This window comes from Clinocottus analis, unplaced genomic scaffold, assembly GCF_023055335.1.
Source record: "Clinocottus analis isolate CAN_PGR_092001 unplaced genomic scaffold, fCliAna1.0.p SCAF_7, whole genome shotgun sequence".
Classification (NCBI taxonomy): Eukaryota; Metazoa; Chordata; class Actinopteri; order Perciformes; family Cottidae; genus Clinocottus; species Clinocottus analis.
This window is the reverse complement of record NW_027176229.1, coordinates 21,169,096-21,191,608: the sequence shown is the minus strand read 5'-3', so window position 1 is coordinate 21,191,608 and position 22,513 is coordinate 21,169,096. Positions and strand designations below refer to the sequence as shown.

Genomic DNA, 22,513 nt, shown 5'->3' with positions numbered 1-22,513 from the left:
ACCTCCTCAGTGGTTTTTGTCCTGAGAAAACATGTTGGAGCCCAAAAGGAAGTTTTAACAGAAGCACAAAAGTTTAGAGTCGACGGCTTTCAGAAGTCTCATTACCCACAAGCGACCGCTTAGGTGCCAATTCCTCACCGTTTACACTAAAGCCAGTCCACAGTCTGCACGGTGTGTGTGTACACACACACACACACACACTCGTAATAGCCTGTCAGCGAACTCGCAAAGGGGAATGAATACCCGGCAGAGTTTGAGAAATGCCGGTTCTAATAGCTCGTGTCGTTTTGAGCGTGTGCGGCGGGTCAATAGTCACCGTGCGGTAATTGCCTTATTACGCCGTCCACTTGTTGTTTTGTCGAACACGTGTTCGGCGTGTGATATATTGCATGTAGTTTGATTGGTAGAGCGATGGTGATTAAACGCGGCGTAACGCTTGTGGCCGACGTGGGACTCCTTCTCCTCCTCGGATGAAAACAAAACCCTTTTGGATCCGTCTGCGGTCCGTCAGCGATCCTCCATCTGACCTCCGCGGTGTCGACGAGGCGCGGACAGACGGGCCAGGAAGCCTGGAGGAGGAGGCAGCACACACCTGTAGCACCTGACGCACACAACGACAACAACAACAAAAAAACACATCTTCATTGAGACATTAAAAGACTGTGTTTTGACAGCACAGCTGCGTTTGTCAAGGTATCTGATTTTAGCGACAGACAAACGCACACAAACAATGTCGCGCATCGTCGAGCACACGCACACACACACACACACACACACACACAATGCAGGAAAAGTCTGCACACGCTTTGCTTAATGTTCCTTTCCCATCAAAGCTCCAGATGTGTGCGCTTTCTCGTGGTTGTTAGCTTCACAAAAACAAAGCAGTCGAGTTATGAAAAAAACAATTTCTGGTCTCCTCTCCTCTGATTTAATAAACAAAAGGATAATATTAGTGGTGGTTTATTCACGTGATCACCTGTGTGTGGAAGGCCTTCAACGCCGCCGTGACAGACAACCCTCCTCGCGGCCTCCTAAAGTAAACCCCGCCCCCTTTTCCCTCAACGCCAGCCGTCCCTCAGCACGATGGCAGAAAGCAGCTCAGACAGCCAGGAGAGCTCGTGAATGGAGAGCTGGCACACGGAGACGGGGCTGGCGGACGTGCGTGCATTGTAAGCTAACTGACAAACAGTAATGACACATATTTTATGCTCGCTGTAAGCCGACAGACAGAAGCAGTCAAGCGCGCAGGCGGGGGTTGATAGACGGAGATAGGAAGGTAGAACCTCCGTCATCGGGCTTTTGTGACCATCTGTGCACCCATGACAGTGAAGCAGAAAGGATTGTAGATGTATTTTAAGAGGGGGAGAGGAGGGATTAATGATAGTCAGGATGTGTGATGAAGTCCAACAAAATAAAGTGTTGCTTGTGTGTAATGTAAATGACAGTGAAGCGGCGGTTCGTTTCGCCCGGAAAAAAAGCCGACGGCTCGGCCTCCGGTGCGCGCCGGCCGTCTTTCTGCCTCTTTGTCTTTCACCGTCAAGATTTCTCCCCCCGCCATCGGAGAGCTCCGATCGGACGACCTGTCAGAGAGCTCACAGTCTCAGGAGACGCGTAATGAAGCGAAGTCCCAGAGGGCCGGCGACGTGGCGCTTGAGCCGGCGACGTTACAGTTGCCCTTTCTTTCTTTAAAGCCGATTTTAATGCTGCTGCTGCTGCTGCTGCTGATGCTGCTGCTGATGATGATGCTGTCGTGTGGAAATGAGCAGCGAAGCAGGATGACGAGTCTTAACTGTGAACTTTCGCACTCAAACCGGTTCGTACGTATTCATTTCATGTCACGCGGGACGGAAGAAGCGCCGCACATTTTGTTGTGCGTTCGTCGGCGCTAAGTGCTCGTTGTTGTTTCATAAATAAAACGGAAATTTTGATTTCCTGCCAAAATCAATGCATACTTTGGCAGCGTTTTGGGCTGTTTGTGCCTCCAAGCGGGATATATGTCATCGCGCAAAAGCTAAATGAAGCTTTACACTTTGTGTAATTACCAAGAGCGCATGGATAAGTTTCTTTTCTTTTAATGTTTAACACAGCTGTCACGTTCCTTCTGCTAATTTAGCCCTGGTGTGAATGTGGCGTGGTGTCTGGACGAGCTGACGGGCTCTCGGTTGTCCACATGGGCACCAGGTTGAAGCGCAGAGGAAGAACACGTGTCCCTTCACCGAAAGGCCCTGGTTTTATCCCCCCACCTGAGATGTTTCTGACATCCTGGGTGCTTTGCAGGGTGGGAAGTTAACGCGGTGACTCACGTCGTAGCCACTGGACCAGTTAGCAGGTAACCGGCAGGAGACCTCGGCACGACAATGCAGGTTCAGCTGACAGAGGAAAAGGTTGGACTAAGCTCCGAGTTGACTGTCTCGAGGACATGCAAAGAGCTCTTACCTGTGAATATATACATATTTAGGAAAGTAGGTCACCAGAAGTCACTTGATACGGTGGAGCTGACCCCAAAATGTTACAATTAACGAACTGAAAACACTGAAAGGATTCAAGTTCATTGACATAAAAACAGCAACAACTCCCAGACCAGAAAACGGCGTGGTAGCAACCTGTCAATCACCTTGTAGCCCCGCCCTGAAGCGTACCCTGCTTCATGGTCTGTTTGACTCTAAATGACCATAATTGAAGAAGACTTGAAACTAGAGCTTGAGAACATAAACTCATGTTTACAACGTTTCCTGAGGGAATAAATCAAGCGAGAAGTAGATGCATGTTCCCTCAGACTTCTATACAACCACATGAGTCGCCCCCTGGCGGCCGTGCATGTTTAAGGCGCTTCAGCACCGGCTTCACGTGTCCGACCCGCGGCTCGCCGCCTTGCAGCAACTAGTGCAAAAGGAGAATCTGCTGCAGGCATGCAAAGCTGATGAGAGAAGCTTGTTTATACACGACGCCTCAGAACAGAAGTCACGACGCGTTTTACAGGAACAATAAAACAGACAAAAGGAGGTTGATGAAAGAGACAGTGAAGACAATATACATATATATATATATATATATATATATATATTTAGGGGGATAAAAGGTGTGCAATCAAGCGAGAGAGAGCCACAGAAAAACAACGATGATGTCGTTTCTTGATGATGAAAGTCGTCTGCGCTGCTGAGTCTTCAGATGTGAGACTTCTATACGAGCTCACGACTGAGCCGTCATTCGAACGCGTCCACGCACATAAACGTCTCGACTGAGAAGCTCGTCCACTGGAGTTCACGTACGCTGGAGACCGACGGGCTCGACGGCTCGCTTCCCTTCCCTTGGTGTCGCTCCGGTACGGACTCTGGTGTGCATCTTTTTTTTTTCCTCTTCAGATTATAAAGTGCGTCGTCTCGTTTCTCTCCTCTTTCCCTTTCTCTGTGAATTTATAGACAGCTTTGCTGTTATTGTTCTATTAGGTTTGAAGTTAAATCTCTGGATATAAGACAAATCCTTTCTGTCAGTGACTTCTTTATCGTTTTGATGTTTGAGATGCTTTCACTTGTTTGTTACATTGAAAGCTCCCTTGGGTTATCACAGTTTTCCTGATTCCTTTGCTTAAGCTCCCCATCCTCCTCCTCCTCTTCCTCATCTCTCACTTTGCTGCTCATCTCCCTCGTACCTCAGCCTCCCCTCCCCTCGTTGCGTTTGTCAAACCCCCCTCCTTCCTTTATTCCCTTCCTGCCTTTACTTTGAATTTCTTACTTGATAAAAGCAGTTCCTGTAAAGCACTCAGCGACAAAAAAAAAAAAAAAAAGCACTGCTTTGACAAGTCTATCAAATCCGAGCTTTTCTTTACGGCACCGAGGCAAATAATTGATGAAGAGTGCCTCTTCGCGTCCAGCCGAGGCCTCGTTCACGCAGACGGCGTGCGGTATGAAAGCACCGGCGGCGCTACACGCCGCACACACGAGGCCTGATATAAACGGACACCAGTAACCACTCCATGGGTTCAAGCTTGTTGAACGCTTTTGTTTCTGCATTTAAAGTGGAACACGTTGATCGGTTACTACAAATGTGTTGTGTTTTTTTTGTACTGCTAAATCAGTATTGTCTTCATCCTCTTCAAACAAACTGACTTTGTGTGTTCGATGTGTTGAGAACGAGAGGGAAACGAGACAAATGGATGAAGGGGGAGTTTTGAAAACTGCCTAAAAATGATGCAAAAAACACATTTGAACTGTTTCTGCATACCAGATTTGACCAAAAACAAACACACAATACATAGTCAGTGATGACAATGTATTCTGTTGATGAACAAGAGTACTGGGAGGAGTGTCGGTTAACACAATCCCGATGTTTCTGTGTCGTCTTTTTGATGTTTTATAAATCTTGGAGAAAGTATTTTGAAAATATGAAAATCCCCGCACACCCTCAGTATTTTATCCTTTTCCCATCTTTTTAATCATTTAAATTTTTGGGGCGACCTTCAGTCAGAGGATCGGCGGTTCGATCCCCGGCCCCGCTAGCCAGCGACGATGTGTCCATGAGCAAGACACTTAACCCGAAAAATTGCTCCTGTAGCTGCAACTACGGTGTATAAAAGTCCTGATGTGGCTTCTTCTTCTTCTTCTTCTTCTTCTTCTTCTTCTTCTTCTTCTTCTTCGATGGCTTCTTCTTCTTCTTCTTTTCCTCCTCCTCCTCCTCCTCATTTTCTTCTTCTTCTTCTTCTTCTTCTTCTTCTTCTTCTTCTTCTTCTTCTTCTTCTTCTTCTTCTTCTCCTCCAAAGAGCCGCCGCACAACGACAGCCAGGAAAAAAACACTTTTTCCCGGCCGTGTTTCCACGCGGCAAAGGATCCGTTTGGAGGGAATCACTTTTGTTGATGTGTTTTTCTTTTTGTCGGTGCGTTGTGTCTCTCCTGTGTGTGTCGGCGCTCCCTCAGTGTGTAGCCTATATCGCGTTAACATGCTCCAACATGCCGCTGCATATGGAACACCAGATGCAAGTGAATTCGTGATTATCTTCACCAGTTAATCCTGCTTTCTGCATCTTGACACACAGGATTTTTGGCACCGAGGCAGATGAGACGCGTGTGTGTGTTTGTGTGTGTGTCAGTGTGAGTGTGTGTGTGCATGTGTCCTGTTAGTATAGGGCTGTGATGATGAGGATGATGCATCCTATCCCCATTAGTGTTAGCCTAGATCTGTCAGAGCCTTGTTGGGTTACTGCCTGGTAAAACTGCAACCCTGAGGAACAATGGGATGGGCCAAACACACACACACACACGCCCTTGTGCATATGTTCCCAAGGCAAAGCTGTGTTTCGCAGTTCCTCACACACACACACATAGCCGACAGTACCTGGAAATCCTCGTCAGAACAAGCCGTCAGTCACAGACACACCTTTCATGTGCACGTGCGACAGACAGGAAGCGTTATCCTGGTTTGTTGTCTTCGCTGTAGTTTAGTTTTGATCGACATCATATTTTCCCACACTGCATTGACGGTTGCCCCCCCCCCCCCCCCCTCTCTCACACACACACACACACACACCCCTCCTGTCTCACCTCATGGTGAGTCACACAGACGTCTCAGTTAGCTGACGTGTTTTCTTTCTTCTTCCGAGCCGAGCGCACCGGAGACGTTGAAAAAACCCAAATAGCTGATTATGCAGCGGCGGTTTGTCCCCGTTGCGATACGTTTACCGCAATGTGTGTGTTTGCGTGCGTGCGTGTGTGTGTGTGTGTGTGTGATTTAGAAGCACAGACAGGGTGTGTCACATCTGTCAACTAACCCGTCTGCACGCCCCAAATTTGCGCTTCCAATCAAATCGGCACCCTTCTTGTTGTTGTTGCTGTTTACCTTCCGAGAAATGATTTATCGTCTCCTCGCCGAGCCGCTCTGACGCGCCTCCTCTTCACATTTGGGTCTCGCTCGGTAACAACACTTCAATAAGTGGTTTCATCACCCGTCGTGTGAGCGCGGCCCGTCCAAGGCCGTCCTCCGTCCTGCTCGGCGTTCGGTTGGGGGGGCTTTGATGCGAGAGAGAGGGAGAGCGCGTTCCTCCTCCTGCTATATGGACTTTTAATGTTGCTTCTAATTAATATCTCTGTCATTAATTTGCTGTGACACATGCAACCCCATCCCCCACGCGGCCACGCAGCCGGTTGCATGTAGATTCGAGCCCTGAAGCGCTGTTTAGTTTTATTATTTTATCTCACCAAACTGCAGGAGAGGATCTGTACCACCGAGCAGCTCACACGCGACCGTCTTCTTTCTTCTTTCTTCCTTCTTTGCGTCCGTCTTTCCATCTTTCCTTCCTCCGGCCCGCCCAGTTGGTTCGGCGATTCCACGGCGTCGGCACCGAGTCCTGCTCCCCGTTACCCAGAAAGCCTTTCACATATTGCAGCTCTTTTCCCTCAGTGATGGGTGTGATAAAGTGTGTCGCCATTACGCCCACTCACGGTGTGTGTGTGTGTGTGTGTGTGTGGGAGGGGGGGGGGGGGGGGGGGTAGTGGGTTATTGTCCGGGCCTTCGTTTCCCTGATGGGCAGATGTAATGGTGATGGCGGCTCCTGCTTTCTTGCACTTTTCCACAGCGGGGAGAGGAGCAGTGAGAGTAAAGCACATCGTGACACGCCACGCGGCGCGACAGGTCACTGTGATGTAAGACGTGTCGCGGTATGAAAACAGAGGTCTTCATCGTTTAAAAAATGTTTTATTAATATTCCCTCACACTTTACATCGAGCATTATCTGTGTGGACGTTCGCCTTGCTGCATCCAGATGAAAGAGTTGCAGCATTTCAGCGGATAAATCATGTTTGTAAACTTGTGCAGGCCTCAAATCGAAAGCAAGAGGACCTGTCTTCTTCAAATCTTCTTCATTTGCATATTTTCAGGCTCGCACGAGGAAGTCGTCGGCTCGTGTGTTTCCTCGCACGCTGAGCAAATCGCTCCGCTCAGTCGGGCGACCCCGGAGCCCCCGCGCGCTTTTCAACTAGTCATGAAGAAGCCAACGAGCGGCCCCCTCCTCTCCCGTTACGTCGCATTTGCGTTGCGCGGTCACGCCAGGCGCTCCCCGTGAGACAACGCAGGGCTGGTGGTGCCGCGCTGCTCGTTAAGAGATGCTTGAGGATGAAGACGCTGTGGAGGAGGAGCGACGGGGCTTTTCGCCCTGGGTGTATTTATAAACACTGATGGATACGACTCACGAGGAAAGTACGCAACCGGCCAGTGAGCAGCAATAATTAATGAAGGTTTTTATAGAAAGCACAAGAAAGCCCGCTGAACAAGTCTCGGTCATTTACTCTCTGACGAGGGAGCTCTTAATGCGGCTCTCTGTCCTTCTCGCTCTTCTCTGAACTTGTTTTTTTCCTGTTTGTCGGGTTGTTTGCTCTCCCACACTCATATGTCTCTCTCTCTCTCTCTCTCTCTCTCTCTCTCTCTCTCTCTCTCCAGGTTCAGGAAAATGTCTTCGTTGATTTTAACCACCAAGAGCTTCTTGATTTCTACAACCAGGTCTGTAATGTGTGTGTGTGTGTGCGTGTGTGTGTGCGTGTGTGTGTGCGTGTGTGTGTGTGTGTGTGTGTGTCCACATTCACGTCATGTCTTTCAGCGTCTTCCATGTTGCATTGCATCCTGATTGACAGACAAAATCCATCTGCCCGCTCATAGATACATTTTTGTGGCCCTTTTCCTTTTTTTCCTCTTTTCTTTCTGGCTCTCGCTCCTCACACTGTGTGTGTGTGTGTGTGTGTGTGTGTGTGTGTGTGTCAGTCTGTCTGTCTGTGTCAGTGTGTTTCTTTTGTGCACTTGTTTTTTTTGTCTCAAAAACACTCAACCTTTTCTCTTCTTTCTTCCAGCTTGAAATCGTGCAAGGCCAATTGGACACCCTGACTTGATGCCTGGCGGTCTTTGTACAACCCAACACACACACACACACGCACACACACACACACACGTACATGTACACCGTTAGATTTTCCTGCTGACAGCTATGCCAGCTGTCGGAGGCCTAAAAAATGTCAAACTTTTGAAGGAAGGGCGTTTCTTCCCACTGCGAGCTCCTTTTAGTGGAGCGCTGTGCTGGAGCGGCCGGTGTGATCGCACTTCAAACCTTCACATCTTCATTAAGGGGCCGGTGGAAAAATCACCGTCGACAACAACCATTGTACTGAAAGGCATCGCTTTGTGACATTTTTCTATCTCCAGCAGTGAGGAACTTAATGTTTGATGTGAGCGAGACACATTCAGATGGTAATGCGTCCGACCTCCAGTGATCTGAAAAAAATGTGTTCGTACCCTCATAAAAAAGGGATGTTAGAGGGAATGAAGTGTTATTCAGAGTTAAAAACAAATGGATTTAGCAACTTGGAGAAGGAGCTATTGTCCGTGCCGTCCGGATCACATCTGAAGTGGAGGTGAAATCCATCCAAGCTGTTGTTATTTAGTGAAGGCTCATTATTTCTCATTAAGACCAACCTGGACTGCTGGTTCAACAGATGGGAGTTCTGGGAGGCACAGCGGACCTGTGTGTGTGTGTGTGTGTGTGTGTGTGTGTGTGTGTGTCCATACATGCATGTCTGTGTGTAGATAGATCTATGACTATGTCCTTGTTCATGCAAATGTCCTTACTTGTCCTCACACTTGTGTGTGTGTGCGTGTTTAAGCGTGTGTGTGTGTGTGTGCGTGTGTGTGTGTGTGTCCATAATTCCTCTCTTCCGCTCTCTGAATCAAAGCTCCCAGGTGTTGTTCTCTCTCTCTCGCAGATTCAGTAAACACAACAGCATCAGATCCACCAGTGCCTCTGCTCTTTGTCGGCTGATTAGATGTGTTACTTTATTTTAAATGCAACACGCAATGTGAGACATTATTCCTCTTTGTGCTTACTTTCTACTGTGTAGGTTTAATTACTTGCATGTTTTTGGTTCAATACTCAAGTTTGCAAGCAGAAATAAACAGACATAGTTGATCTACATGTCGAAAAACAATTACAAAATCATAGTGTAAAGAAGATTAAAAAAGTTAGAAAAAGACACAATGAATTGCGTACCAGTGTACTGAACCTTTACCTGCTTACTAATCTGTTTACGCTCTATTACAAACTGTCACATTGCCTTTTCATGATATAAATAAAGTAATAACATGCTATAAATACTGTAAACCTTGAGTGATTGAGTGAATAGTCTCACGGGTGCATTCGCAAAGACGATGAAATGACCGTCAGAGTCTGCAGCCATGGATTTTCTGCGGGGGAAAAAAAGCCGGAAAAGCTGCTTCTCATTCGTAACGAGTCCCTTCCCCGAGCGCTGGAGTATCTCGAGGTGTCGCTCGACGGCGTGGATGACGTCAACAGGTGTCCGGTCGGTCGCAGGTGTTTTAGCGGCTCGCCGCGGTGGAGATGAAGCCGAAAACCCTCGGTTCACCGTATGTACCTGTGCTCATTACGGCCACGGTGAGGGACTCGAAGAAAGAGATCTCGCTGAAAGGACACGTCTTCGCCGGCTGTCTGGGGCTCAGTTTCAGGGCCGAGGGTGAGGAGCTCAAACATTTCAAAAGGAGGTGGTCTGCGGATGTGATCGGGATGCTTCCCAGCTATTTCACGTCGGGGGTTATTCCCGACACGTCCGGCAGCAGAGCACACCGGGGGAGATTCAAATGTCCCACAGGACGAGCTTGAGGTCGCGGAGAAGGACATTTAAGCTGCTTTTCTTAGCAGCGAAAGACGGACGGACGGATGGATGGATCAAAGGGAATATGAGATTATACAGATTTAGTCTCGTGTATAATTGAGGCCCTTCTTGAAAATTGTTCACAAACCTCATTTTCATTTCAAAAACATGTCTCTCAGTCGCCCGAGTCCGTGCAGACTTTCCTCACGCGGTTTTGGCTGCTTTTAGTTTCCACCCTTAGCAGGTATCACGCTGTGTACAGGATAATTGGCACTTAGAGAGGATATAAACACTCAAATACAGACTGAACCAAACAACAAAATACCTCCCACTTACACCTTGCCTTGTAAAAATGGAACTTACTATGGCAACCCTGATTACAACCGCTACCCTCGGAGATATTAAACATATTCAAGGTGTAATACACCAAGAAAAGAGACAATCAATAGCACTTTTGTTTCTTTTTCTCCGACATTACACCTTTTAAAGAGAGTTTCAATGGAGATATGAGCACATATAAACACAAATTTGGTCAATTCATTGCTCACATACACACACACACCTGTCCACATGAGGACACACAACGGCATTAGGACATAATGCATTAAGTAGACCAGTAAATCCAACATTATTCTCACCTGTAGCTTAAAACCAAAGAGGCTGTTGAAGAATGGAGAACCGGCCTAAATGTCCTCACTTTACAAAAATGTCCTCACTCTAAAGGTTATTGGTCCCCATAAAGATAGCTATACAAGTGCACACACACACACACAATATTTGTAAAGTCTGGGAAAAGAAATAACTCACCGTCCCCAAAAAAACAACAGTCTGAGCCCCATTCTGAACCACTCCGCTCAGTACTTTTTCTTTAATACACCAATTGACAATTTTTGCCACCATGCGAAAACACCTGCAGCCAGAGGGAGCGCAATGTTCCCCAGCACGGCGAACAGATGGCAGGGCCGAGCAGAAATGGTTGCCTAAAAGAAAAAAAGAGAGACTCACACACTGAGACTCACACTGAGATCAGGCAGAACACAGCACACAGAGTCCCGACGAAAGCGATAGGAGGTGTGTGTGTGTGTGTGTCTTGAGTGTGTGTGTGTGTGCGGTCATGTCTCTGCGTGTACTTGTCAAAGCTGTTTTTGCAAGCCCCGGTGTGTGTGACGAGGCAAGCTTTGTCGGGCCGGACGCCTCACAAACACACTCGCGAGAGCGGCTCTTTGCTCGCTGTGCTTTTTCTAGCTTTTCATACGTGTCTAATGGACTTACCTCGGTGTGAGGTTAGTCCTGCAGGGCTCCACTGAGCTTGGCCACAGAAGACAGCCGCTGACAGCTGATGCACAAAAGCAAGCAAGCAGTTAAAAACCCTCCCGTGTTTGGTGCCACAGAGTAATGGGGATGTAGTTACAAACATCGCTCTGGCTTTCCGTGTTCAGCAGGTGCTTTTTGCGCCATTAAAAACAGAAAATCTAATTCAGCGAGAGGCGACTTTACAAAGCTTTTACCCTGTTAAGCGCTCGGCCACACCAGAAAATGTGAAATGTGAGCGCAGACAATTACTTCGTGGGGTTGCGCAGGGGCCGGCGTTGGATAGAGGCAGCTTGTTTTGGGGCGCGAATGAGAATCTCGATATCTCAATTCTATTCTCTGCGGTCCGCTCGGAGGGAAAACGGCGTCACGACTGTTTGCAAGTGGTCAACTGTGAAAAATTTGCATGACACCCGAGTTGAACTCCATGTAAAAAAAAGCAGCACACACATTTACATGAGCTCCACGGGCGATTGAGGCCAATCCACTGAAGTGAATTGACTGAAAAGTGAAGGCCAAGCGAGTACCTGGGCTAGTTTGTTTAAACGCTGTCATTTTGAAACCAACAGGGAAGGAAAATCAAATGGTTTCGTTCAGTTCAACGGTTTACGGTCACGGACTATGAAGTTTCATTCTATCTCATTTTTAAGGGAACAGTTTGTAGCATTTCTGGAAATCTATTGCCAGAAATGGAATATATATATTTTTCATACGTTAGTTTTCTTATGCTGCGTTCACACCAAAAGCGTTACGAATCATTCGCACGAGTAGATTACATGTGAAGTCAATGCACAGACGTGAATGGTTGCAAAAAAGCTAATTTTCCGCCACATTTTTCGTGACGCTGAGTTGCGAAAGCCAATCAGCGTTGAGATGCTCCGCCCGTCACCACCGCCTTCTCGCCATTGCCGAATACGATGTTTACGACGTTTGTGGGACTTCCACAACAAGTATAAAGCAGAACTAGTGGTTATTTCAATGGTTGATGGCGTAAATGATAACTCTTTTCACAGGAGTAAAGCCACGGAAAAGCCACGCCCCCTTTCCGCCGCGAAAAATCTAATTTTCCACATAAAGTCTAGCGAGTAAACTCAGGCGAAAAAGCGTCAACAAAAATTTGCAACTCTTTTGGTGTGAACGCAGCATTAGTGTTGAGTCACCTGACACTGATGATTGTTGTGTTTTTTTTAGTCAGCCACCATGTTTCTACAGAAGCCCAGAACAGACAAACCAAACTGTAGCTCTAAATCGGTAAATTGGTGTTTTCACATCTGCTGCCATAGCTCTTTCCTTTCCCTTTCAGTCAGCAGTCAGTGCGTTTACATGCTGGTAATAATTCGAATCTTGCTTTAGTCGGACTATGCTCTCTCTCGGGGCAACTGCTGTTATCTGAATATACATGGCAGTGAATAAATCGAATCATTGGCCGAATGCATGTCATATCCGATACGACAGGTGGCGCTGTTTTCATTACATGTAGTAGTGATACAGCCATCTCCGCTTGACCTCTTCACTCTTCATAATGGAGAGAACCCCGCTAGCTTCGGTGGTTGTCGGGGAGCTAGCGCAGAGCAAACAGGGAACTAGCAGCAGCGCTAGCTGGCTACATCAGGGAGCTAGCAGAGACACCCACCGAAGGTAGCATCGGCTCGTAACCCGACTTTTACGTTTGTTTGTTTCTGCCGGCCGTGACAACTTATCGTCTCTTTCGACTTCCGGGTCACGACCTGGGAGGGCGGGAGGGAGGAGGCGGCGGGATCTTGAGCATGCGCACAAACGCATTGTCCAGTTCCGATCCGATTCAGCGTTTACATGCAGCGTTATTCGAATTATCAATCGAATCGAATCGAGTTATCCAGGGGTGTTAATCGGATCGTAGTCGGACCGCAGTTATTCGAATAAAGGTGTTTACATGAACTGGATAATTCGATTTTAGTCGGACTAAGCCAGTTATTCGAATCCATGTAACCGCACTGAGTGACAAAAGCTCCACTGGTACGAGGAAATACTTCACCTCGACCTTTTCTTATCACGGATCTCATTGTACAAACGGCTCTCTGTGGCCGTGGCCTCCTCCTGTACCACCGACAACACGTTTGCATTCGTGAGTGCATTCATACAGTAAGTGTGGATTATAGACGAAATGCTTGTGTGTGTGTGTGTCTGTGTATACAGTGTTCTCCATCTGCCCAAATCGCTGCTTTCAAAAGACAAAAGAGTCATCACGAGTGTCTTTTGAAAACGATAAACAACAGCCATAAGAGTCACAACAATAGCAGTAAGCGGCACAGATAGCACCGGTCCTCTTTTATGAGGAACAACCCGTCACAATGGACGAGCGAGCTGAGAGCAGCTAATAAAAAAAAAAAGAACAATAGCGAGAGCGGTAGTCACAATAAATCTGTGTCGTGTCAAGAACAATCTGCTTTGCATGCCATTGCCTCTTTTGTGTGCCCTGTAATTAAAATATTTATCACTGTGCTCCCTCGCTATAATAGGACACTATCTGAATGGAGAATAGGACCAACCTGGGAAACCTTTCTCGGTATTCCCCACATTTACAAAACTGGCGGAAATGAAGGTAACCCTTTAACATTTCCGAGTTTCAGAGGTTTCCAGGAATGCAATTTCCCACCAGTGTTCCCAGTTAATGTGATCGTTTGACAGTTGAGTTGATGTCCAAAAGGAGGAAACTCTGGAAGAAAAAAGCGCTTTGCATCTTTCGGCACATGAAACGGAAAAGAAACCAGGAAAGGTGCCCAGTGTGTCTCAAAAGGATCGACATTAGCCGAGCTTGTTAAACAACTTTCACCCATTCAAACGGGAAATTTGACTAAAAATAACCGGGTTATTTGTGCGATAACTTCTTTCTTTTGAAGTTGGATGACTGAATTATTGAAGCCTCCGTTGGCAGCCAACCAGCTCGGCCCAAAGAGGTTTGGAAATAGGTTGGCACCGCCGTGATTGGACGTAGAAACGGGCGTATTTCTAACCTCGATGTGAATTATTCCTTCAGTGTTTGAGGGCACGGCTTTTTGATCCCGATTCTGTCGCCTATTTGTGACACGTTTGAGGTGTTTAATGATCGTAATCCAAGAGCCTGTCGTCGGCTTTCAGATCTGATCCCGGCCCAGCTGGCGTGGATCAAGATGTGGTGAATCCTAATCAAATCTTAAACTAACAGATCAACATGAAACCATCGGGGACTAACACAAAGAACATTGGAAACCGCTCAGAAATGTGCACTTTTGCACCAGCATTTGATTTCGCGGCGGATAATCTCGTCTTCCCGGCCCTGCTTCGTCAAGATGTGACTTTAAAAGGAACCCTTTTTTTTTTTTTTTGAAGGGTGCGGGGTTGTTTAATAGATTCTCATGAAATATTTTCACATTTCTTTTGAACCTTGCACTTCAGTCGCTCTGTTTACTCTGCAGTTTTTTTTAACTGGGGCTGCTCGGCGACACTTCTTTCCGCCTTTTTGATTCCTCATGAAAAACGCACTTCTTCTCATGCACACGCCGTCTCCAGAGCATCGGGCCACCGTTTCTGTTTTGGCGGTGGCTAAAATGGCCGTCTTTCTCTGCTGTCGTGCCATCTCCAGCAGAAGAGGCGGGAAGAAATATTGGGTGCTGCTCTCTGATTGTTTTCCCGCTAAAGATTTCCGCGGCGCTAACCAACCTGTGCACAAACGATCCGTTTTTTTTTCTGTTCTGAAAGTGTGTCCTTTTTCAACTGTGTGTTGCCGGCTGTCTTTACACACTGTGTTATTATCCTTGCAGGGTTGCGTCTTGCTGCGGGGCACAGACAGAAGAAGTTATAACCCCAGTGTCTTCCCCTGCATGTTTATATAAAGGTTGCTGACTTGAATGGAAGTTCGTTAGATTTTCTCTTCTTTTAATGAAATGAACAGGGACACCTGGCTTCCCTCTGAAACTTGCCTTGATCTCTTCCAACACTCGCTCACAACTTTTTAACTTCACTATCTTCTCCACCCAGCCTCGAGCCCCACACGACCCCGGCAGCCTCCGGTTTCCTGTACAGATAAAGACCCTCTACCGGCAGCTCTTAAAGCTTCTTTTCTCCTCCAGCTTCAGGTCCAAAGTGTTCGCCCGGACAGGAGTTATTATAACTCGCATGAGGCCTCTGCCCTCTTCGGCCACTCTTTATTGCTGCAGTCCTGAAATTAAACTCTCAACTGGTTAGTTTGCCCTCATCACCGCCGAGACGGGACTTCATGCCGGTGTCACAAATCCATGTAGCTTGAATTCGTCGCCGTGTGCGTTTCCCCTGGCGTTTTGCTTCGTGCTGCGGCGCGTCTAAAATCAGCCCACGTCTTTGTTCTCTCCGCCCCGGGAGCTGCTCGTCCGTCTACGGATCTGCTGCCGTCGTGGTTTCTGAGTTCGGGCGTAGTGCGGTGTGTGATGAATGCACGCCAATCAAACTAAAGCGGATAAATTGATTACTGTAACCGCAATCCATGCAACATGTTGCAAGAGTTCAGTCGCTAAAGGGGCTGTTTTAACTCCAGTGGAACGCATAGAAAGGACAGTTTTAGCCTCTTAACACATGTCCACGTACGCCATGTGACAACTTGTGTCCTATCTTGCAGCTAGCTAGTTATTTCAGTCACAAAAATGAATTCATAGAAGCTTGAAATCGTGTTTGAGATCCTTCTCACTTGGTAACAAGTCACCGTAGATACATTAAAGCTGTGTGTTCTCAAGGAAGCTCTCCACTTTCCAGGCTGCAGCTAATACGTCCCACATTCATCGGGAATAGTTTAAAAGCATCTCAAGACAATGAAAATGTGAACAAAAGGTGCCACTAGCAGGTGATTACAGCAGAAAATTCTGTTGTTTTTTTTTACCCCTTAGCAGTTTAACCAACACGTTACATTTAGTCAGATCCATAATCAAGAAAATATTTTTTATACTCTTTTATCTACGTCATTGTTGCATGTGCCCCCTTTAAAACGCCTCTTTTGTGGTTGTTGATTTATTGTTTGTTCACTTTTAATTCCTGCGTTCAGTTAAGTGCTCATTGCTCATTGAGCTAGCTCATTGAGCTAGCTCATTGAGCTAGCTCAGTGAGCTAGCTCATTGAGCTAGCTCAATGAGCTAGCCGTGAGCTGGTGTCTGAAGCCAAAGTGACGCCAGGACAGCTTCCCGTCGGGCTAACTGTTGGACCCTCTGACTGTATTAACTGGATTATTCACCCGAGGGGACGCTTTTGGTTCTAACTCTTGTTCACATCCGTCTTTCTTTCTTCTACTTTGTGCTCCCTGTCGTTACGTTGTTGTCCAACGCTGTCCCGGTTACTTCCTCCAGACCCTTCACAGCGCATCCATCTCCCGTCCTTAACCTTTATCGACGGTGTGTTTAGCCGGCTGCGTCGCTGTGTACCAGACTAACTGCTTCAAGCAGCCTCTCTCGCTGACTCTTTTCCTCTTTTTAAAGCAAGCACAATGTGCAGATATTGAACTTTGAGACGTGAGAGTTTTCTAGCTCCAGTGAGAAGCGTATAGCACCGGCGGGCAGTGTCATCCAGAGGTCACGCCGCCGCCGCCGCTCTCCCGCTGTTCCATTGTTCGAAGCAGATGCATCGCTTTCTCCTTCCCGTCCTCCTCTCCTTCCTCTTCTTTTTTCTCCAAAAGCCTTTGCTCTTCTAAACCCCTCCAGCCGTGGCCGCGATGTCTTTCCTTAAAAACCCTCATCTTCCCTCTGTCTCTCTGTCTCCCGGGCCCTGCCTGTAGCCGGCTGCACAGTTGGCGTAATGAATCGGCACACTCATTTCAGCGAGCGCCTCTCTCCGCCGGTCCGCTGCCCGAGGTGGCAGCGCCGGGCACTCAGCCTCGTCTGGCTCAGTCCGCTCTCGCTTTCCGCGGCGGAGCCAATCGGGGCCGCGCCTTCGCCGCGCCGGCCTTACTCGTGAATCACGTCGCTCGCCTTTTTCGCCCCTCGTTCCCCAACATTATCTCCTCGAGTCATCTTTTCATCTCGGCTGCCAGCCGAGATGCTCGGCCAGATGGGCCGAATTTCCAATAAACAAGTCGCGGTTTTGATCTCGCGTTATGATATTGCGGAGTCGACCTTGGCGCCGTTAAAGTGCACCTGGCCCGAGTGGTGAACAAAATGTGCTACCCTGCCATCATTTTTATTTTACATATTTTTTTTTACTGTTTTCTCTGTGATTTATTATGTATGCTGCTGGAGCAGGTTCAGCCGACACACTGCGGTCGGCATCAGACGCCGATGTGGAAGCCTTGATTCTTTTTGGAGGAGATCTATGTTTAGTTTCAGCTCCTGTGCGTGCACTCGGGTTGTGTAGTCGTTACTGGGACAGGCAACACAAAGATTACATTTATTATACATTGTTGAAATTGCCCAACAGTGTGTTTTGATTTTACATTAGAAAATGATTTTTGGGGGAAATGAAAAGACGAGTTCGGCAAAGTCAAACCAAAAATATGCGTGTTACTCCTGTGAGCAGCAAGCCACACATGCTAGCCGCACATGCTAGCACACTGCAAAAATTCAGCTTCCAAAAACAAGAAAAAAAAGTAATAAAATGAGGGAAATATTACTTGAAATAAGACAAATTATCTGCCAACAGAACAGGAAAATTTGACTTCTTGCTCTAAAATAAAAACTGCCCGATAAGAAGAAATATCTCGTCAATCAAAAAACAAGCGTGTAATGCCTTGATTTAAGATATTTCATCTTACTTCGATTTAAATTTTCGCAGTGCATTAGCAGATTGGATTAGAGGCACTTGTGTGTCCTTAATACCGCCCCATGTTCACCGTTTCAACATGTCAAGAAATCCCAAATTTCATTCTGTTTTTTATAACATTTCCCGAACGCTCGGACAAAAAGCCTGTGTCTGATCCCGCACCTCGGTCTGGACGTCTGGGGCCCTCACACATTGAGGGGTCACGTTCGGAGCAGCCAGTGTCCGCTGAAGACGTCTCTGCGGTCCGGCTGGCACCGCCAAGACGCGACAGCCTCCCTGCTCTCAGCGCCGGCCCTCACCAGCCCCATCACGTCCGGCCTCCTCTTGTCAATACGTGTGACATCACTCCTGTTGTTCCTTCTTTCTTCCCCTCCTCCTCCCCCTTTTCCCCGCCCGTCCTCTCTTTGTTCCCGGGGACGGGAGCCGTGGCGGACTGTGTCGCGGCTCATTGTTTGCGGTTGTGATGAATTGGAATTAGTTATGATTGGTGTTCGCGCGTGACCGCGGGGAACAGTCGACGGCTGTCGCCGCCGTTTAAGGCCGAGTCGTGACGCGTTTCTTCTCATTTTCATTCCTCTCAGTCCGTCCCATTCGATTCACGTCGGCGCCGCTCCGTGCTGCTGAAGGTGTGCACCTTCCCTGTGATGAATAAAGCTCGCCCATTATGCTTTAACGTAAAAACTCAATCACCGTTGTGTTTCGGTGTCAGACCCGGCGTGACCCTTCCTCGACTCAGTTTTTTTCTTCCGCTCGTTGCTGAAGATGTTGTTTTTGTTGTTGTTTTCGTTCCTGCACCAAGTGGAGCACGCCGCCGCCGCCGCCGCCCTGCCCCGTGATGTCCTCGGCGAGGTGGTGCGGGGTGTGTGTCTGCAGGGCGTCGGCAGCAGGAGTGTGCTGCGTAAACAGTCTCAACACAGATGGTGCGGCATGCCTCCACACATGGCAGGTTCACGGACCGGGGAGCTCATCACCACCCCACACACACACAACCCTCCTTCTCTCTCTCTCTCTCTCTCTCTCTCTCTCTCTCTCTCTCTCTCTCTGTGCGTCTGTCAATGTCTGTCACTCTCTTTCCGTGTTACGCACCTGCTGCACCCGTCTCCATCGGTCTGACTCGCCCTCTGTCTCTGTCTGCCTCCGTCTCCGTCTCCGGCTACACTTGTCTTTTCAAAGCCACTCCGGTGATCCGACGCATCAGACCGAAACTCAGCTGCGTCCTCGCCGGGTTCCTCGCCGCGATCTGATATATATATATATATATATATATATCAGCAACAGTTCGTGGTCAAAGGAGGCGGCTGGAATGTCTGTAAACATGTCTGTAAACATGTCTGTAAACATGTCTGTAAACATGTCTGTAAACATGTCTGTAAACATGTCTGTAAACATGTCTGTAAACATGTCTGTAAACGGCAGCCAAAAACAGAGAATCATGGGTTGTCAGCAGGAATGTAAAACAGCGTAGACGTGAAGTCTTCAGCTGGGCTCAAGGCCTGGTTTTCCTCCTCTTTTCTCTTCACCTTATCTTACTTCCTATATTGGCCACTCGGCATCAGGGCACGCGGCAACATGGCGACCACTTTCATGGCGGGTTAAAGCAATCGGAAGCGTTGGTACCGTAATAGCTATCATTACATTGGAAAACTCATTTCACCACAAATTAGTTTTTTTCTCCTTTTTGATGGAAAACGTCATTCCGGCCTGAATTATATTCACTGCCATTGTGTATTCCTTGTAGGACGCGTCGTGTTTTTGTACTGTACCAGCTCAAATATGGCTGAGTCCCGTGAAGAAATGGATTGAAATGACATGCGGGCACCGACGTGTTGTTAATCTACAATATGTGTGCAGTCACCAGTTTTACACATTGCAGGTCTTTGCAAAAAAACACTCACTGCACTTATTGGCTTTTTTTTTTTTTTTTGCTTTGCTCTGCTCGTCGTCAGCGATGGAAGAAATGAAATGAAATGAGAAAAGCGAGGTGGGTGTTTCATAACGCTGTTGGGTTATCCTTTGCGTGGTGTTTATATTTCATATCACTTTGCAAATTCTTAAATACTGCTCAATACCAAGCGCTCACTGAAGGATCTCACCGACGGCTGAATAAACGTCTCCGCCATCACGGGTGAGCTGCAATTTAGGATATCGGATGCTGGAGGAGGACAGCTCTCAATCTTCTGCCCGAGTTTCCACAGATGCGTCCCCAAGAAAGTGGTGTTTTGGTTTGTATCGATAGCACTTTAAAGCAATCAGACCAGTGCTGCTTTTTTCTGCTTTTTTTCTGCTTTTTCCCTCCCGGCGACGGAGCGAAAGGGATGGAGGGGGGAGGAGGAGGGCGATGAAAAGAAGGGAAAGTAGGACAGAGAGATGACTGACGGCTGCTGCCCTCTGGGTAGTTTGTAGCCGGAGCTGGTCCTCGTGTCGGACCTGATGGGGAAGTTCTGCTCCCCCGGTCCGGCGAACACGGTGTGTTACAAACCAATTCAGCCAATTCAGCACAGATGTCCCGCGGTTATGGATGAGGAATTAAGTTTTTTTTTTTCTGTCAAGTGATGAATTCTGCGCCAGCAGGACTAGCCAAGTCTGTTTGGACGCTGTCAAGAAGATGATGAGGAAGGGGAACGGGGGGGGGGGAGTTGCTATTTGACTCTTCAATTAAGACATTTTGGAAATAAATCGACTGAGACGCTCTCGTGTTCGGTGTTCGCCGCCCGGCCAGCACGAGACACGGCACGCTGCGCGACCTTGTTTCTCGGCTCTCGACCCCAAAGGGAATAAGATAACTCTGTGGTTATTTACAAGCAGGATATTTATCAGCTTCAGCGAGCGAACCCAGTGACTCGTGTGACACATCGCTCCGTTAACAGCCTGCATTGAATTAAGAGCCTCGTTTTGAGCAACGCACGTCTAATCCCGACATGAGAGTTGATGCATCACTCCGCTGACTGAAGAGGAGCTGGCGCTCGAGCTCTCATAATTGATTGCTCATCTATTTAGCAAAAATGTCAGGGTTTTTTCTGCATTTCTTTTTATTTATTTATTTTTGGGCTTCAGGCAGTTTGTCGGACGGAAAAAACGAGTAATTTTAAGAGGCCTGGCTTATTGAAAAATACAAGTGACAAACAAAATCAACAGATTATTTGATAGATTACACATTAGTTGTTTCTTTAGTCTTATATAAAATGTCTTGTCACCAATCTTAGCTTCAGCATGATTACGTATTTAGGGTTTAAATGATGATATATGTATATATAATTAAAAAACTACAACAATTTACAACTTTGCCTTTCTTTCTAATTCATGAATAGAATAAGTAACAACAGGGATTCGTCACTGCAGGTTCATCAGGTTGTTTTCAGCGGAGAGAGACATACAAATGGAGAGTAAATGTCGTATCGTGCAAAAGGTCAAGTGCTAATCGTGTCCCTTCCTCTTAAAATGTCTCCGCAAATCCTGAATTAGTTCTGACAGTTCTTTGGTTCAACCTCCGGTAATTAAATGTGGCATTGTGTGCAGTCTGGAAGACACATCTTGGATTTAAAAAATGACAGTGAAGGTCGGCCGTCATGGAGGTTTTTGCTGTAACCTCTGCTTCTAAAATGTCCGTTAAAGCTGCATTCTCTCTAACGGCCATCAGGGGGCGACTCCTCCGGTTGCAAAAAAAAAGAGTTCAGCTTGTAAATCTGCTTCTTTCATGTCGTCTGTGGTTTTCACTAAAACTGCCACAATCTCAAATTACACCAAAGGAGAGGAGCTGGAATTTATTTTAACTCTAAAAGGATGCAATTAACTAAATTGTTCAAGGTGTGTGTGTGTGCGTGTGTGTGTGCGTGTGTGTGTGAGTTTAGTCCGTATATCTATCTATTCAGTGTCCATGGTCCTTTGAGGGTCTCTGTTGTAAAAGTGCTCCTCGTCAGTGAAGGATCCAATCTTCCTCAATGTCTCTAATAAGCTTTAAGTGCACTTAAAGTGGAAAGGGAACGGGTTGTCAGCGGTGTATTGCTATCATAATTTAACATATCTCTCGTTGACAATTATAGGCCTCTGAGATCATAAACACGGTGTCATAAAACTCCTTCACCCATTCAGCGTCGCGCTCACAATGGCGGGATACAAATCTAAATCGATGCAGCAGAAAACAGCAATATCATCTTTTTTTTTTAATCCCACACATTATTCTGCGTCGTCAAAACCCCGCTAACTACATTACCCATGATGCAACTCGACCGCCAAGCGTGTGCTTCAAGACTCCGCTGTGCTGTGTGTTGTGCTAGCAGTGGCTAGCTGCTAGCCTCAAGCAGAGACAGGGAAGAGGAGGTCTGGTCACCTCTCGTCTGTCCAACGCCACACATTATTCTGCGCTGTCAAAACCCCGCGACCTACATTACCCATGATGCAACTCGACCGCTAACCGTGTGCTTCAAGACTCCGCTGTGTGTTATACTAGCAGTTGCTAGCTGCTAGCCTCAAGCAGAGACAGGGAAGAGGAGGTCTGTCCACGCCCAGATTTAGTTTTCATGCCTAAACTTGTGCGTCTTCAGCCCTGAACAATGTTTTTCTGACATCATGAGCAATTTATCTGACTTCACGTAGCTCCCTCTGAAGTCACAAAAAGGGCTTTTTAGTTCAAATATGGAGTAGTGCACCCCGCGACTTGTGAACAGACCTTGATGTGTAAACTCTTTGGAGAAAGAAAAAAGGGGGGCGGGATTCAAAACCAGTCAATCACACTGCTCCACATATCACATGTCTCTCCCTGATAGGAAGCCACAGAAAGCCAGTAACACTTGTTTACAGAACAATCACAGTTGTAAAGAAGCCGGCGCAAAGGA

General features: G+C 47.3%; 1 protein-coding gene across 1 annotated transcript in view; it reads left to right on the top strand.

Annotated features, from left to right (window-relative positions):
• Positions 1–9,110, top strand: part of commd10 (COMM domain containing 10) — a 55,993-nt gene extending 46,883 nt beyond the window's left edge. Inside the window, exons 6-7 of the mRNA XM_068605261.1 lie at positions 7,426–7,485; positions 7,830–9,110. Of these exons, the coding sequence (XP_068461362.1) occupies positions 7,426–7,485; positions 7,830–7,868 (99 nt within the window). The 3' untranslated portion in view covers positions 7,869–9,110. The remainder of the gene's footprint in view (positions 1–7,425; positions 7,486–7,829) is intronic.
• Positions 9,111–22,513: the final 13,403 nt, after the last annotated feature.